Source organism: Scyliorhinus torazame, chromosome 4 (genome assembly GCF_047496885.1).
Source record: "Scyliorhinus torazame isolate Kashiwa2021f chromosome 4, sScyTor2.1, whole genome shotgun sequence".
Taxonomy (NCBI): Eukaryota; Metazoa; Chordata; class Chondrichthyes; order Carcharhiniformes; family Scyliorhinidae; genus Scyliorhinus; species Scyliorhinus torazame.
Genome location: NC_092710.1, coordinates 216,959,700 through 216,974,570, shown reverse-complemented (window position 1 = coordinate 216,974,570; position 14,871 = coordinate 216,959,700). Strand labels below are relative to the sequence as shown.

The window sequence follows — 14,871 nt, the reverse complement described above, 5'->3', positions numbered from 1 at the left end:
AGAAAACAAAAATATCTGTTTTGAGTTATACTTGGTATTACAGGAATGGAAGAACCAATGTTACTCAGATGGTATTTTACTGAAGGTAATAAACTGGCAAAATAGATAGGTTTTATACTTCTATTTGGATGAGCAGAACTAGCTCATAAAGAAAACATTGAGTGGGATAGCACACTATCCTTTCACTTCTGGGACATTGGGCAATGTCCAAGGCAACTGGACAGGATAAAATTGCCTCTATCCCTCTCAGCTACACTGGTCATTCATGTAATGAATTTAGGCAGATTCAATTCATTCTTAATGGGTGAAGATTTATGGTGCAAAACTGCCTCTAATTCAATAGCCATTGATGCTAACTGGAAAGATCATGCAAAGAAACATTAACCACAGCTACATCTTGACAGTGATGAGGTGTTCCACTGAAATTCCTGATGTGTGTTTCTGTAATGCAAAGCTCAGGTTGAAGGTATTTAAGACAGGACGTATTAGCTCTAGGAATTCTTGATAATGATGCTTGATTAACAAAATGTGAAAATGTTAGATTCCCAGTATTAACGTTCTTCAACTTGATGAGCACAATATTATATGGTCAAGTTTTTTACTTTGACCAATCATCATACCTGGTCTTGTAAGATGTGACTTTTTCTCCTTTAGCTCTGCTTGACAATAATGAAAATAGGTTATTGTTTGATAACTTGGAATTATTTCAGTGTGTATATACATGATAATTTATTAAAGTAATTATATTTTATTCAATATCTCTCTACAGACCTTATATCATAACCCACAAGAAACTTATTACAAATTATACATTAGGATTCAGTTAAATGTAGCATCATATGAGCTGTCTACAACGCCGAAGACATGCAGGCGCTATTTCATATTGATATAATTAATAAAACTGGCATACACACACAGGTAAAGTAAGATAAGGTAAAGTCGCCATAGTCCCAGATGACCATGGGCTGCTTTCCCCTTTGAGGGGGAGAGCTGACTGGTGGTGATTTAAACTGAGGATCACCACACCTCAGATGAGGGGAAAGTTTGAGAAGGCGGGCGTTCATGAATAAGCTCACAGAACAAAATTAAGAAATACCATGTCTTACGCATAAATGAGTAATTTTGGTTTTAGTGAAATTTCAATTTGATACTAAAATGGGCAACTCTTTACTGTTCACACATAACCCTAGAACAGGACAGGATGAGTATACCAAAACTAATTTTACACATAGCTTCAGCATCCAGCAGAAAGAGGACACTATTTAATGCAGATACACTGATTAAAAAATTAAGCTAGCTGTTTTCCATGATATATCTAGATGGTTTAGGGAAAAGCATGATGTTGAAATAATTAAAGCTGGGAAGGCTGAAAACAGCTATTTTTAACTTTACAGATAAGCCAAATAATCTCTAAATTTAAGTGAAGTAAAACTGTGCACATTTAATAACATGAACACTACTGAAAAGATGTAGCCTAAGCTCAACTACAATGTCAATCAGAAAAAGGATTGTGATTGTTTGTTCCTGCTCGTACAAAGCTAAGCCCTCATTTATGAGCAATCGCCAGCTTTTCTTTCCTTTCCTGGTAGTGCCTGTGGTCATTTTTACAAATAATTCCTTAATGTGGCAGAAAATCGCATTTAATGACATCAGAAAGCAGCTGATTCGGAGAAAAAAAGATTTGATAAGACAGATGGCGAATGGATCAAAGTGATTTCATTTCACGAGATGAGCTCGTTGACTTTTACAGCTGTATCATTCTTCGTATCAGTCTATTCGTGCTCTGGGGTGGGAGTTGATGCTTTTCAAAAAGCTGATTATCTGGCATGTGATGGCAGAACTGGAATTTTATAAAATTCATGGTTCATGGAGAAGCTCAATAGAGAAAACTAGGCCACAGTCTTGAAGAAGAGTTCAGATGTTGTCTACAATGCTGGAAAAAAGATCGGATCCATTTAAACAATTGTGTTCAGAGCGTTCTACTGAAAGACAGATGCACGTCAGTGCAGTTCTTCCCTGAAACCACACTTATATCTGATATACAGATTAGAGTTTAGCAACATGGTGATTTGAGAGGCTGTACTATCATTTTCATCTGATGGGATTAGTGTGTTTATCAATCACTTTGAGATAGGTCACTGTTTGGTCAACATAATACAATATTTGAGTAAGAGATGGCCAGAATCCATTCTACGGTGTTGTTAATTTTTTAAATGAATAATAACTTCTGTATTATTCTCATTTAATATAATATATTCTCATTTAACATAAGGCCAACCAATATAATTTACGATTAATGTTAAGATTATATCTAATTATACAGCACAATATTAAAAAAGTTGAGAGTGGGAATATAGGGAATGTGGCACAGTTCGACATAGATGCAGCAATTCAGCTATGAAAGATAAGTATATAATGCCATTGCCTGAACTGATACAAAATGCATAAAATATATACTATTTACACAAATGCAATATGTTAGCTTTTCAATCACGAAACCTGTTTGTATAAATATCATTCGCTGATATCCTAAAGGGATATAATGAGAAGTAGGCCTTTGAGCCCTTTGAACCTTTCCACCCACCATTCAATGAGATCACGACTAATCTGAGACCTAACGTCTCATCCATGCATTTGCTCCACATCCCTCAGTGCCTTTAGATAACAAAAATCAAGCAATCTCAGTTTTAAAATTTACAATTGATCTACACAAGAACCCAAAAATTAGGAGCAGGAATAAACCAGTCAGTCCTTTGAGCCTGCATCTTCCCCACTGTTACCAGACTCTTAAACGACCCTCTTATGGACTGACCTCATTAACACTACACCCCTGTATGCTTCACCCAATGCCGGTGTTATTTAGTTACATTGTGTTGCCCTATTATGTATTTTCTTTTCTTATCATGTACTTAATGATCTGTTGAGCTGCTCTTGGAAAAATACTTTTCACTGTGCCTCGGTACACGTGACAATAAACAAAATCCAATCCATCGCCATTCAATAAGATCATGGTGGATCAGACTTTGGCCTCAACTCCACTTTCCTGTCTGTCCCCTCCACCATAACCCTTGACACCGTTGCTGATATAAAATCTTTATAACTCAGCCTTAAACATATGCAATGACCCAGCTTCGACTGCATTCTAGGGAAAAAAATTCCACGGACTAACAATGCTCTAAGAGAAAATATTTCTCCATATCTCAGTCTTAAATGGGGTCTCCTAAGTTTTGAACATTCCCTCAACAAGAGGAAGCATCCTCTCAGCATTCACCCTTTCAAGTCCCCTCAGAATCTCATATGTTTAATTAAGTGTCCTAGGCCCAACCATCTTCAGCTGCTTCAATGACCTATCATAAAGTCAGGAGTGGGGATGTTCGCTGATGATTGTACAATGGTCAGCACCATTCATCACTCCTCAGATACTGAAGCGGTCAATGTCCAAATGCAACAAGTTCGGGACAATATCTAGGCTTGGCTGACAAGTGGCGAGCAATGACTATCTCCAACAAGAGAGAAACTAAGCATTATCCCTTCATATTCAATGGCATTACCATTCTGAATCCCTCACTATCAATATCCTGCAGTTACCATTGACCAGAAACACATTAACCATATCAATGCTGTGGCTATAAGAGCGTGTCAGAGGCTGGGAGTCCTGAAGTGAGTTCACTTCCGAACTCCATAAAGCCTCTCAACAATCTACAAGGCACAAGTCAGGAGTGTGATGAAATACTCTCCCACTAGATGACCCAACAACACTCAAGAAGCTTGACACCATCCAGGACAAAACAGTCCGCTTGATTGGCACCACTTCCACAAAGAATCACTTCCTCCGCCACAAACATACCACTCTTTGGGTGAAAGGATTTCTCCTCACCTCAGTTCAAAAAGGTTTGGCCCTTATCCTCAAACTATGACCCCGAGTTCTGGACTCCCCCACCATCGGGAACATTCTTTCTGAATCTACCCTGTCTAATCCTGTTCGAATTTTATAAGTTTCTATGAGATCCCCCCCTCACTCTTCTGAACTCCAATGAATATAATTCTAATCAATTTAGTCTCTCCTCATATGACAGCCCCGCCATCCCATGAATCAGCCTGGTAAACCTTCGCTGTACTCCCTCCATAACAAGAACATTCTTCCTCAGAAATGGACACCAAAACTGCACACGATACTCCAGTTGTGGCCTTACCAATGCCCTATACAATTGCAGGAATACATCTCTATTCCTATACTCAAATCCTCTCGCTATGAAGGCCAATATACCATTTGCCTCTTTACTGGCTGCTGTACCTACGCAACTAATGCATGAGGACACCAAGATCTCGCTGAGTATCCACCTATCTCAATTTACATCCATTCAAATAATATGCTACCTTCCTATTTTTGCTACCAAAGCAGATCCTACATTTATTCACATTATACTGCATCTGCCATGTATGTGTCCACTCACTCAGCCTGTCCAAATCCCACTGAAGCATCTCTGCAACCTCCTCGCAGCTCACCCTCTCATCCAACTTTGTATCATCTGCAAATTTGGAAATAATACATTTAGTTCCCTCATCCAAATCATTAATATATAATGTGAACAGTTGAGGTCCTGGTACAGATCTCTGCAGTACCTCACTAGTCACTGCCTGGCAATCTGTAAAAGACCCATTTATTGCAACCTTTGGCCTCCTGTCTGCTAACCAGCTTTCTATTCATCTCAATACACTACCCGCAATCCCATGCACCTTAACTTTACAGATTAATCTGCTATGTGAGACCTTGTCGAAAGCCTTCTGAAAGTTTAAATAAACCACATCCACCGGTTCTCCCTGGTCAACTCTACTAGTTACATCTTCAAAGAATTCTAGTAGCTTTGTCAAGCATGATTTTCCTTTTGTAAATCCAATGTGACATTGTCTGATTACACCACTGCTTTCCAAATGCTGCCCTATCAAATCCTTGATAATTGACTCCAGCAACTTCCCTACTACTGACATTAGGCTCACTGGTCTATAGTTCCTGTTTTCGCTCTACCTCCCTATTTGAATAACGGGGTTACATTCACTATCCTCCAATCTGTAGGAACCAATCTAGAGTGCAAAGAATTTTGGAAAATGGCCACCAATGGATCTACTATTTCTAGAGCTACTTCCTCAAGTACTCTGTGATGAAGATTATCAGGTCCTGGAGATTTGTCTGCCTTCAATCCCATTAATTTCCCCCAAACCATATTAATTTCCATTTGCTCCTCACTAAAACTTGTGCTTCTCAGAACGTCCGGTACATTATTCGTGCCTTCCTTTGTGAAGACAGAAGCAAAGTACAAATTTAGTTGCTCAGCCATTTATTTGTTGCCTGTTATGAATTCCCCCGTTTCTGACTGTAAGGGGCCGACAATAGTTCTTATTAATCTTTTTCTCTTGACATACCTATGGAAACTATTACAGTCAGTTTTTACGTTCCCCGCTGGTTTACTTTCAAATTGTATTTTCCCTTCTTAATCAATCCCTTGGTCTGCCTCTGCTGAATTTTAAACTGTTCCCAATCCTTAGATCTGCTGCTTTTTACAAAGAACAAAGAAAAGTACAGAATAGGAACAGGCCCTTCGGCCCTCCAAGCCTGCGCCGACCTTGCTGCCCGTCTGAACTAAAATCTTCTACGCTTCTGGGGTACGTATCCCTCTATTCCCATCCTATTCATGTCTTTGGCAAGATGCCCCTTAAATGTCACTATCGTCCTTGCTTCCACCTCCCCCTCCGGCAGTGGGTTCCAGGCACCCACTGCCCTCTGTGTAAAAAAACTTGCCTCGTACATCTCCTCTAAACCTTGCCCCTCGCACTTTAAACCTATGCCCCAAGTAATTGACCCCTCTACCCTGGGGAAAAGCCTCTGACTATCCACTCTGTCTATGCCCCTCATGATTTTGTAGACCTCTATCAGGTCGTCCCTCAACCTCCTTCGTTCCAGTGAGAACAAGCCAAGTTTATTCAACCACTCCTCATAGCTAATGCCCTCCATACCAGGCAACATCCTGGTAAATCTCATCTACACCCTCTCTAAAGCCTCCACATCCTTCTGGTAGTGTGGCGACCAGAATTGAACACTATACTCCAAGTGTGGACTAACTAAGGTTCTACACAGCTGCAACATGACCTGCCAATTCTTGTACTAAATGCCCTGGCCAATGAAGGCAAGCATGCCGTATGCCTTCTTGATTACCTTCTCCGCCTGTGTTGCCCCTTTCAGTGGCCTGTGGACCTGTACACCTAGATCTCTCTGACTGTCAATACTCTTGAGGGTTCTATCATTCACTGTATATTCCCTACCTGTATTAGACCTTCCAAAATGCATTACCTCACATTTGTCCGGATTAAATTCCATCTGCCATCTCGCCGCCCAAGTCTCCAAACAATTTAAATCCTGCTGTATCCTCTGACAGTCCTCATCGCTATCCGCAATTCCATCAACCTTTGTGTCGTCCGCAAATTTACTAATCAGACCAGTTACATTTTCCTTCAAATCATTTATATATACTACGAATAGCAAAGGTCCCAGCACTGATCCCTGTGAAACACCACTAGTCACAGCCCTCCAATCAGATAAACACCCTTCCATTGCTACTCTCTGCCTTCTATGACCTAGCCAGTTCTGTATCCATCTTGCCAGCTCACCTCTGATCCCGTGTGACTTCACCTTTTGTACCAGTCTGCCATAAGGGACCTTGTCAAAGTCCTTACTGAAGTCCATATAGATAACATCCACTGCCCTACCTGGATCAATCATTTTTGTGACCTCCTCGAAAAACTCTATCAAGTTAGTGACACACGACCTCCCCTCACAAAACCGTGCTGCCTCTCACTAATTTGTATGTCCGTCTTTGAATCTAATATTATCTCTAATTTCCCTTGTGAGCCATGATTTGGCCACAGTTCCCTTTCTACTCTTGCGCTAAATAGGAATAAGCAACTTTTGATAACTCGCCACATCTCCTTAAGGGCAATTACGGATGGGAAATGAATGCTGGCATTGATTTAATAACAAAAAAGATTACCTCTTAATATAGGAATTAGGAGCAGAAGTAGGAAATTCAGCCCTTCGAGCCTGCTCCGCCATTCAATCAGATATTGGCTGATCTCTTCCTGGTCTCAAATCCACACCACCCCCCCCCCCCCACACCTGTTGCCCTGCTTTCTCAACCGTGCCCCTTGCCTGAGATGTAGTGATCCTCAGGTTAACACGTTTTTTAAATCAAAAAATATCTTAATGACTCAGATTCTGCCACTCTATTGGGCGGCATGTTCCACATATTCACCACCCTCTGTGACAAGTAGTTCCTCCTCATCTTAGTTCTACCGCCTCTCAACCTATATCCGTGACCACTCATTCTAAATTTCCCCACAAGCGATCTACGTTTACTTTATTAATCCCATTTAGTATTTTATGCACATCAATCAGATACCCTCTCATTCTTCTAAACTCCGATATGCCAACCTGCTCAATCTTTCCACAGCTTCATCCAAAGAATTAGTTCAGTGAACCGTCTTGGACTCCTTTGGATATTCCTTCTTAAGCATGGAGAATTCCAGATGTGGTCTCACAGGGTGGTACCCTGGCACTGCTGGTGCCACCTGGGCACTTCCAGCCTGACACCCTGTCAATGCTACTTGGGTACAGCTGCAATACTTTTAACTACTTTTATATTCCGTTCCTCTTGCAAATAAGGCAACATCCCATTTGTGTTCTGATTTACTTGCTGCACCTGCACACTATCTTTTCGTAATTTATTAACCAGGGTGCCCAGATCCCTCTATTTCAGAGCTCTGCAATTTCTCTCCCTTTAAATAGCACACTTATTTCTTATTCTTCCTGTCAAAGTGGACAAGTTCACATTTTCCCACATGGTATTTCATCCGACAATTCTTTGCCCTCTCACTTAATTTATCTAAATCCCTCTGTACAGCCTTTTGACAACTTATTTTCTTATCTATTTCTGTCATTAGTAAATTTAGCTGCCATAACCTTCACCTCTTTCATCCAAGTCACTGATATAGATTGTCAATAGTTGAGGCTCCAACAATAATCCCTGTGGCTCACATCTAGCATCAGCTTGCCAACACAAAAATGAACTATTTATTCCTACTCTATACTTCCCATGAGCGAACGAATCCCCCACTTGATGCTAATTTGTTACCCCCTATAAAATGAACTAATTGTGGGTGGGATCACTTTTGGGCAAATCTGCATTTTAGAGTGAGACAGCTAGTCTCACTGTAATATGCAGTTTCCTGAGGCACCCGAGCTGTTGGGATCTACTTCAGACGAGTGCCGTTCAGTACTGGTCTCTACAATGGGGACCAGGTGGAACAGCACTCATGGGAATCTCCCAGGGGATTGGAGGCCCCCAAGTGCATGCCCTTTGGGCAGGGTGGTACCCTGGCACTGCTGGTGCCACCTGGGCACTTCCAGCCTGACACCCTGTCAATGCTACTTGGGTGCCTTCCTGGCATTTCCAAGATGCCCAGATGGCAGTGCCAATTGTCAGGGTTATTGCCAGGGTACGGTAGGATTCTTGGCAATGTGGAGGAGCAGAGAGATCTTAGGGTCTATGTTCATAGATCTTTGAAAGTTGCCACTCAAGTGGATAGAGCTGTGAAGAAGGCCTATGGTGTGCTAGCGTTCATTAACAGAGGGATTGAATTTAAGAGCCGTGAGTTGATGATGCAGTTCTACAAAACTTTGGTAAGGCCACATTTGGAGTACTGTGTGCAGTTCTGGTCGCCTCATTTTAGGAAGGATGTGGAAGCTTTGGAAAAGGTGCAAAGGAGATTTACCAGGATGTTGCCTGGAATAGAGAGTAGGTCTTACGAGGAAAGGTTGAGGGTGCTAGGCCTTTTCTCATTAGAACGGAGAAGGATGAGGGGTGACTTGATAGAGGTTTATAAGATGATCAGGGGAATAGATAGAGTAGACAGTCAGATACTTTTTCCCTGGGTGGAACAAACCATTACAAGGGGACATAAATTTAAAGTGAATGGTGGAAGATATAGGGGGATGTCAGAGGTAGGTTCTTTACCCTGAGAGTAGTGGGGGCATGGAATGCACTGCCTGTGGAAGTAGCTGAGTCGGAAACATTAGGGACCTTCAAGCGGCTATTGGATGGGTACATGGATTACGGTAGAATGAAATAGTGTAGATTAATTGTTCTTAAGGGCAGCAAGGCAGCATTATGGATAGCACAATTGCTTCACAGCTCCAGGGTCCCAGGTTTGATTCCAGCTTGGGTCACTGTCTGTGCGGAGTCTGTACATCCTCCCCGTGTGTGCGTGTTAGGCGGATTGGCCATGATAAATTGCCCTTAGTGTCCAAAATTGCCCTTAGTGTTGGGTGGAAAAGGCATTCTCGTCCATGCTTACAAGAAAGGATTGACAGATGAAGGTAGTTGCAAAAAATAGATCAAAGCACTGTGGAACTTGAGACAGACAAAAAAGGTTTGTCTGGGACATGTTCAAATCCCACCAGGTTGATGAAGTGATCAGTGATGTAAGATCGATTAACATAGATGTGGCAGTTATTTCCGGGATCTTATGATTCATCTTTTATTTATGTGTATAAATAAACATCTCAAGGACATTATCTGAAAGATGAGGAACATTGGGAGCGGGATTCTCCGACCCCGCGTGAATCCCGCCCCTGCCGTCCTCCAAATTCCCCCGCCCCCCCCAAATTTCTCTTTGGGGAGAATTTTGTGCCATACAAGATGGAACCACTGTGAACCTTGGGCTTCAGTCTCCGCCGGCGGGATGCTCCATTTTGCTGGCAGCCCGGGGGTTTCCCGACAGCGTGGAGCTGCCCCACAATGGGAAACCCCATTGACTAGCCGGCGTAACGGAGCATTCCACTGGCGGGGTAAAACAGAAATGTGGCGGGGCGGAGAATCCAGCCCATGTCTTCTCATGGTCAAACAGCTTTGCAAGTTTTTTCAGCAATCTTGGAAATGGCCTTGTTTGCTGGCATTTTAAAGTTCATCCTTGTTTCATCTATATTCCAATGTGAGCCGATCGATATGCATTTTGTTCTCAATGTCAGACAACAAAACGGTGGAATTCAATGATTTTAGTATTGAATTCAGTGAGCAGATGCTGTGCAATTTTGGTTTTCTGACAGAGTGCTAATTTGTGCCTTTTTATGAACCTTATTCAGCACTTGCTTTGATTTCTAAATCTTTCTTTATTTCTCTGAGGGTGCAGAGTCGGCTAGCTCCATGGATAACAATATGACCATTTTGCCAATGCCCATTATTAACCTATTCTAGCACTTTTTCCTCCAGGTGAGGCCACTTGCTGAATGTTCATCCGTTGGCACCTTTATTCTTCATCTTTTCTAATTTATTGGATATCTTTCCCAAGCTTCTAATTATTTTCTTGGAAACATTAAAATCCTTTGCCAATGCTTAATATTTAGTCTTATCTGCAAATGTTACAACTTGAATTTTAAATTGAAACGTGTACTTGTTATTCTTCCTCAAAGGCATTGTGAAAGTTCATGGTACAAACATTAGTCTTCTCGATTGTCTAGGAGATGGCCAGTAGAATTGGCAGAGAGGAAATCTATAGGTTTCCACATGAGCCTTTAAACTACTGAAGCATAGTAATTACTGGTAAATAATTAATAATCACAATACTGTTTGATTCCTGAAAAACTAGGGTCCATTTTTACACAAGTATACAAGGTACATTTATATAGTGCCCATAACATAATAAAGCATCTCAAGGCACTTCACAGAAACATTTTAAAACAAAATACGATGCCGCGAACAAAAGGAGATATTTGGTCAGATGTCCAAAAGCTTGGTCAAAAAGATAGGTTTTAAAGGAGTTTCTTTTTTTAAAAATATACTTATTAAGATTTTTTGACAACACAATTTTTTCCCCTTACAAACAATAAACCCCCCCCCCCGAAACAAAATAACACAAAATCGCACTGAGCAAGATATTTACATGGCAAAATGGTATATTTACATAGCTTTATACACTGGCTCTCACTCGCACGTGCCAGTTTCCCCCACCCTCCATGTTATCTCTTGCTCATCCATCCCCTCAAACAGTCTCTCGTTCCCCCCTAACTCCACCCCCCCCCCCCACCAGGGTTGCTGCTGCTGCTGACCGTCCTTCCTCTAACGCTCCGCGAGGTAGTCTAGGAACGGTTGCCACCGCCTGTAGAACCCCTGCGCAGACCCTCTCCAGGCAAACTTAATCCTCTCCAACTTAATGAACCCGGCCATGTCATTTATCCAGGCCTCCAGGCTAGGGGGCTTCGCCTCCTTCCACAATAACAAGATCCTTCGCCGGGCTACTAGGGACGCAAAGGCCAGAATTCCGGCCTCTTTCGCCTCCTGCACTCCCGGCTCATCCACTACTCCGAATATTGCTAGCCCCCAGCTTGGCTTGACCCGGACTTTCACCACCTGAGATATTGCTCCCGCCACTCCTCTCCAGAACCCCTCCAGTGCCGGGCATGACCAAAACATGTTGAAATGGTTCGCCGGGCTCCCTGAACACCTTCCACATCTGTCCTCTACCCCAAAGAACCTACTCAACCTCGCCCCCGTCAAGTGCGCTGTGTGAACCACCTTAAATTGTATCAGGCTGAGCCTGGCACACGAGGAGGAGGAATTAACCCTACCTAGGGCATCAGCCCACAAACCTTCCTCGATCTACTCCCCCAGCTCCTCCTCCCATTTATCCTTCAACTCTTCTGCTAGGGCTTCCCCCTCTTCTTTCATCTCTTTTAAAGGAGTTTCTTAAAGGAGAAAAGTGAGGAAAGGAGCTGAAGCAGTGCCAGAAGGAAATTCCAGAACGTATCTCATAGACAAATTAAGGTACGGACACCACGGGTGGAGTAAAATTGGGGATGCTCAATAGGTCACAATTAGATAAGCAGAGATATGTCAGGCTGGAGAAATGACAAAGATAGAGAGAAGTGAGGCCATGGAGGAATTTGAAAAAAAAAGTTTTAAAATCAGAATGTTGCTTGATCAGCCCAGGGGATGAATTGCTGCCCTGCAGTCATTTAACTATTTAACTTTCAATTAGCATTTAACAGCACTCTGGGTGCTGCAGGTTACACCACATGGACCGCAGGGGTTCAAGAAGGCAGCTCACCACCTCCTTCTCAAGGCAATTGCAGATGGGCAATAAATGCTGGCTTAGCTAGTGATGCCCCCATCCCAAGAATGAATTTTTAAGGACGTCAATAGGTTGGAAGTGGGAATTCTGCCCTTTATGACAGGAAGCCTCAACTCAAGAGTTCTGCCAACTAATCAGGGGCTGACAACTTGATGTACTGATAGTGCCAGCAGGGGCGGTGGCCAATGCCAATGCTGCAGTCAGGCGATGAGGAGGTGAGCTGTGATTGACTGGAACTTTGGAAGGGACCAGTTAAGAAAGGGATGAGATAGTTTCTCAAAAGGTAGAATTTTGGTGATCAGCCGAGTGTATTGAAATAATAAAGCCGAGAGGTAACAAAGGCATGAATAAGCATTTCAGCAACAGAAGAGTTGAGATGGGGCAAATTCAGGTGATGTTATGGAGAGGGAAAGCAGTGGTGCGAATAAATGTCAGAAGCTCATCTTGGAGTCAAATATGACACCAAGATTGCCATTAATTTTACTTAACTTCAAACTATAACCAGAGAGATGGATGGAGTTGGTTGCTAGGGATAGGAGTCTGGAGCAGGGTCTGAACAATGGCTTCAGTGTTCCCAATACTTAATTCGAGAAAACATTTGTTCATCCAGTCGTAGATGGCAGATAAGCTGTCTGATATTTTGGAACAATGATGAATTAAGAGAGGTGTCGATGAGGTAGAACTGGGTCCTCAGTGTAGATGTGAAAACAATTGCTGCACTTTCAGTGATGTAGCCAAGTGGCAGCATGTAGATATTATTATGGTTATGGGGAGCACAAGGGCCCACTTTACAGGTATGATGCAACAGAGAACTAAAATTATTTTAAAACAAAAACAATGCTAATTCTATGAATCCAGTTAACATTTTATAATAGATAACCCTTAATAACTTCCCAAACAACATCTATAAGTTAAACCCTTTTTAAATAAAGACAGCAGGTTTAAATTCCCTACAGAAACAGATATTACTTTGAAGTCATCAAGTGATTTGGAGACATGCTTTAGATTGCAGAGAGAGAGATCATAACATCTTCTTGCTGTGAATACAGCTCTCCAACTCTGAAAACAAAACCAAAAACACACTGTAGCTGCCAGCTCAAGAACAAAAGTAAAAGCAGAGCCAGAGCTCAGCTCCACCCACACACTGACATCACTGCAGCCAATTGGTGAAACACACTTTTCTTAAGGGGACTCTCACATGTCAATATAAAATAGAAGGGGTAAAGTACAGAATCCTGGGGACAACCGACGCAACAATTCTGGAGCAGGAAGAGAAGCAATTACAAGTGATTCTCTGACTATAATTAGATAGCTAAGAGTGGAAGCAGGTGAGAGCAGTCCCACCCATGGAACAACAGTGGAAAGGCTTTGAAGGAGGATGGTGTGGTCAATCTGCAAAAGATTTCAGGCATGACAAGAAGAACCAGGAAATAAAGTTGCCTTTGTCACAGTCACAAAAGATGCCATTTGTGACAAAAGAAGAGCTGTTTCAATACTGTGGCAAAAGTGGATATCTAATTGGAGGGATTTCAAAATGGAGTTCTGGGAAAATTGGGCACAGAATTGAGAGGAGACAACACATCCAAGGACTTTGAAGAGAAAAGGGTAGTTGCAGATGGGTGGTAGTCTGCAAGGACAGTGGGGTCATGTGTTGTTTTTTTGAGAAGAGGCGTGATTATGGAAGATTTTAAAAAGAGAGGAACAGCAACTGAAGAGAACCACAAATGTTATTAGCTAGCATATGGGGACCTGCAAAGGTACTTGTAGTTTAGTGGAACAGTGGGTAGGAGCTGGGTCTCATGGCCAAGATTAACTCTGTGAAAGAATTACAATGCAGTACAAGAGAAGCTATTGATGTGCAATTCCTACCTATGCTTACTCCCATCAAGAGGCCATCTAATCCTCAGCTAATATCCTCAGTAAGTACAGTGCATGTTACTTGTCAACAATGACACAACCTGATAATGAACCCCACCTTCCAGAATAACTAGTGTAATTCTGTAAAAGTACCGCATGGAACATTTGCGTTTGAGAGCCCATCAGCAGCAAACATTCTTTCTGACAGCAGATGCAAGTTGGAAAACTGATTTGTGAGCTGCGACTCATTCAAGAGCACTTTAAAAGATCTAGTATGGGCGCGGTAGGCCGAATGGCCTCCTGCTGTGCCATAGGAGTTTTTCACATTCAAGCTTCTTATAATTATGCTAAACATAGAATTGAAGTTAAAATAATGCTGCAATAAATGTTGCATTAAATTTAACATTAATTACGCCTACATTTCTTTATAATTTAATGTTACGTAAGCTTACTGGAGATCAATGGTAATCTTCAAACCTTTAATAACGTTATTGAATCTACCAATGGTTTCTTATTTTTCTCTGCTTGATTTGTGGTCCATCAACAATAACTTCCTTTGGAAGCAATGTGCATAAATTGGAAAGGATATATTTTTATTAGACCATTACAACCAGGTCATTGAATTCATTAAGAATAAAGTACAAGGTAATTCACAACCTGCCCTAACAACTTACAAGAACCTCTAACTCCTCTTTGACATGAGTTGATTAGACAAAAGTATGATTCCATATGGAATCAGTCCACTAGACAAGTTCCCCTGATGAAGTAATAAGCTAAGACACAACAAAATCAATAATACATCAAGGAGAAAGGCAGAACAACCTATTCACTCTTTTG

The 14,871-nt window shown here is 41.8% G+C and overlaps 1 protein-coding gene across 50 annotated transcripts in view; it reads right to left on the bottom strand.

Annotated features, from left to right (window-relative positions):
- Positions 1 to 14,871, bottom strand: part of LOC140410753 (uncharacterized) — a 526,658-nt gene that overhangs the window by 226,365 nt on the left and 285,422 nt on the right. For 45 of the 50 annotated variants that reach the window (XM_072499281.1, XM_072499289.1, XM_072499285.1 and 42 more), the window contains 2 exons: positions 4,455 to 4,529; positions 621 to 656 (listed from right to left, as the gene is read on the bottom strand). The exons of 3 other annotated variants lie outside the window; for them this stretch is intronic. In XM_072499281.1, the coding sequence (XP_072355382.1) occupies positions 621 to 656; positions 4,455 to 4,529 (111 nt within the window). The remainder of the gene's footprint in view (positions 1 to 620; positions 657 to 4,454; positions 4,530 to 14,871) is intronic. 2 more of the 50 variants (XM_072499304.1, XM_072499310.1) reach the window with 1 other exon arrangement.